Below are 3298 nucleotides of genomic sequence, written 5' to 3'. Positions count from 1 at the left end.
ACGTTTCGGGACTTCGAGAGATCTGAAAGAGGACTGATGAGTGATTAGAGAAAGGGGGCTAAATTTAGACAAATTAGTAATTAGTTTAACAGAAAGTGAATGAGTAACGAGGGGTGAGTGTTATGGGCGTTCTAGACTTCTAGGTATATTTTTAACTTGCGCCATCTGCACCGATTGTTTCCCGTCAGCAGGATTCTACTCTCCAATAATGTTGTTAAAAGTGCTTTTTTAATGATTCCATTAAAATGTTTTCGATAAAATGCAGCAGTTTATTGATTGGCCTCTGTGTCGTACAGTTTTGTTCATCGGAAATAGGTACCTAGATGATTGTCTATAATGTGTTCAACAGTGGCAGTATACGTAACGTATCTGTTTGTATTTTTTTGTAGCATCGTTTTATGGATCTAGTTATGTCAACGTACCTTACCAAGATGCCAAAAGCACGACAGAAATCAGTTTTGCTTTTCGTACGAAACATTTGGATGCTTTCCTGTTTTTGGCTGCTGGCAAAACCGATTACTGTTTTGTCCTGCTGGAAGCTGGTAAGCTAAAGGTAAAGATTAATCTCGGAGCTGGTGAGTCAGAGATATCATCTCCGAGAGGACTTCGGCTCGATGATCTAAACTGGCATTTGGTGAACATATCACGAAAGGAAGGAGATTTGAATTTGGCAGTTGATAAAATACACATAGTCAGGTAAATAGTCATCCAGATTGTATTGTTTATCTTACAATCAGGTTAATACTTTTTTATATTGTTTATAGAGAAAAACTGCCTATTGGGTTCTATGAACTGAACATGTACGGTGGTTTGTACGTTGGCGGTCAAGGAGATTTTTCCGAATTATTCTTAGGCCACACAAATGGCTTACGTGGTTGTCTACGAGATGTTCGCTATAATGCAGTACTAGATGTTTTGAGTAGAGCACGATGGCGAACTGGTAGAGCCGATGCTCATTCAATATCTTGGGGTTGTGTAAATGAATTTGATGCTCCAAGAGAATCAAGTATATCATTCCTAGAAGATGGTGCTTATATGGCTATACCCAGTATGTTAACATCCAGAACTAATGTTAAGTAAGTATATTATATGAGTACTATAGTAGATATTATAGGTACTTATGAAAAGTGTTTATGTTTATAAGGTGGCAGTTTTCCATAAAAACAATATCTGAAATTGGATTAATACTTTATAATTCTAAAAAAAGCTCAACATTAAGTAGACATAGTGGGAATGTGGATTTTGTTGGTGTAGAACTTGTTGGTGGTAAAATACGAGTTGCTCAAAACTGGGGTTCTGGTGTCACTGAACTATATTCCGATGTTACTATCAATGATGGAGTCTGGCATTCTATAAATGTAGCTATGGAAGCTGGTGGACTCGATGTTACTATTGATGCACCCAAACATCGGTATCGTTTGGCGTTAAATAACTCAGCTCTACCTTCAAAACATTTAGATCTTTCAACTATAGTAAGTGAAAGTAAAAATAATATGACCCTTTATTATACTTAATATATTTTCTATATTACATATTTTAGTTGTATGTTGGCGGTCTAGAAGTAAATATGAGAAGTGGAGCATTAGCTTCTGGTATGCTATCAGCGGGTAATAGTTTTAAAGGATGTATTCGAGGAATTTCAAATGATGGACGCGCACTTGGTTTACCAGATGCATTAGATACATCCAAACTCATATCTCGTTGTGTTTGGTCATACCCGTGTACAGAGAAACCTTGTGTTCATTCACCTGACATTGGGTGTTCACAAGTTGGAATAAATTCCTTTAAATGCCTTGGATGTGAAAATCACAATGACCCACAATGTGTTCGACCTGAATTTGTTCAAACACATAATGTATACTCTACATATTCTCATTTTTATAGTAAAATTACTGAAATTAATTAATATTTTACAGGCTATGTTAAAAGTTCCATTGCCAATTTCTATTGAAGTATTATCTGTAAACAATTTGATCGTAGTTGAAGGTTCTACAGCAACTCTAACTACATCAGTTATTAGTTTGATACTAGATTATAATCATTATGGGGTTCGAGAAGCAGGAGTACAATTTCATATTGTTCAACCTTATGCTAAACATGGAAAATTGAATATCGAGTCTTCTAAATCATCTACTGGAATTTCAATCTCTACATTCAATATGCTTAATATTTTAAAAAATGAGGTAAGAGTAGTATTGGCAATGTATTATTAATTTAATTTAAAAATATACTTATAAGTTATCTTAGTTACTAGAATATCAGGTATACTTAATTGTGTATGTTATCAAGACCATTGTAATTATTAATATTACAATAACAAAATTATTGTACTTATACATAATTGTTATAGGTTTTTTATGTTCATGATGGATCTGAAAGTACTCAAGATTTTATAACACTTGATCTAGAGTTTACGTCTAATGAAGGTTTATTATTACCAGATTATTTACAAGAACGACAAAGATTTATATTACCTGTTAATATAACTCCTGAAAATGATACACCAACTGTTCGTATACCATCTGATTACAATTTAATTCTGGCACAGGTAAAATATTTATTTTTTTTATTGACAAACTTGGTTAATGCTTACTTATGTTTGTCTAATTTTGTTGAGTTTTTTTTTTTTTTAGTTTATACTTAGTGTCTTTGTGAGTTGCATGCAGTAGCTACTGATTTTTTCATTTTGCATTTTTTTGTTGTTGAATTTGTAAGTAATTTTAATGTATCGTTAATGTTTTGTTTGTTAAGTTGTTGATTATTTCTAGGGTACATGGAAAATGCTGGATAAAGATAAAATAGTAGTGATTGACCGAGATTCTAGCCCAGAAAGACTCATTGTATCTGTAATGAATATTAGTGGTGGCTATTTAGATACAACTGACAATCCAAATGTACCACTTGAAACATTTACAGTTGCTCAGATGAATAATGGATTTATTGGTTATAGACACACTTCAAATGAAACTGGCCATTTTACCTTTACTATAAAAGTAAGCATTTAGATTAATTATAGTTGAAAACAATTAACTTAATTTGTTCAATAATTTAATTTATTGTTTATTTTCAATGTATTCTTAGGTATCTGATGGCGAAAAAGAAAGTGCCATTACATTGATACCTGTTAATGTTTACAGTTTATCATTGACTCATGTTCAAAATACGGGTGCCATTTTAGCTTATAAATCATCTGTTGTAATTAGTCCTTCTAATTTAACATTTGCAACTAATGCTGATGATCCATCACTTGAGTTGACATTCAAAGTAAGAATGTATAAATTTAAAAATGTACTAACTA

The 3298-nt window shown here is 32.5% G+C and overlaps 1 protein-coding gene across 1 annotated transcript in view; it reads left to right on the top strand.

Annotated features, from left to right (window-relative positions):
• Positions 1–3298, top strand: part of LOC100162584 (chondroitin sulfate proteoglycan 4) — an 11437-nt gene continuing 8139 nt past the window's right edge. Inside the window, exons 1-9 of the mRNA XM_001951082.5 lie at positions 1–315; positions 390–696; positions 765–1076; positions 1145–1472; positions 1541–1855; positions 1917–2183; positions 2351–2548; positions 2769–2993; positions 3082–3264. Of these exons, the coding sequence (XP_001951117.2) occupies positions 246–315; positions 390–696; positions 765–1076; positions 1145–1472; positions 1541–1855; positions 1917–2183; positions 2351–2548; positions 2769–2993; positions 3082–3264 (2205 nt within the window). The 5' untranslated portion in view covers positions 1–245. The remainder of the gene's footprint in view (positions 316–389; positions 697–764; positions 1077–1144; positions 1473–1540; positions 1856–1916; positions 2184–2350; positions 2549–2768; positions 2994–3081; positions 3265–3298) is intronic.

The sequence above is a fragment of the Acyrthosiphon pisum genome, chromosome A1, assembly GCF_005508785.2.
Source record: "Acyrthosiphon pisum isolate AL4f chromosome A1, pea_aphid_22Mar2018_4r6ur, whole genome shotgun sequence".
Lineage (NCBI taxonomy): Eukaryota > Metazoa > Arthropoda > Insecta > Hemiptera > Aphididae > Acyrthosiphon > Acyrthosiphon pisum.
The sequence above is the reverse complement of the archived record's forward strand: the minus strand, read 5'-3'. Positions and strand labels throughout refer to the sequence as shown.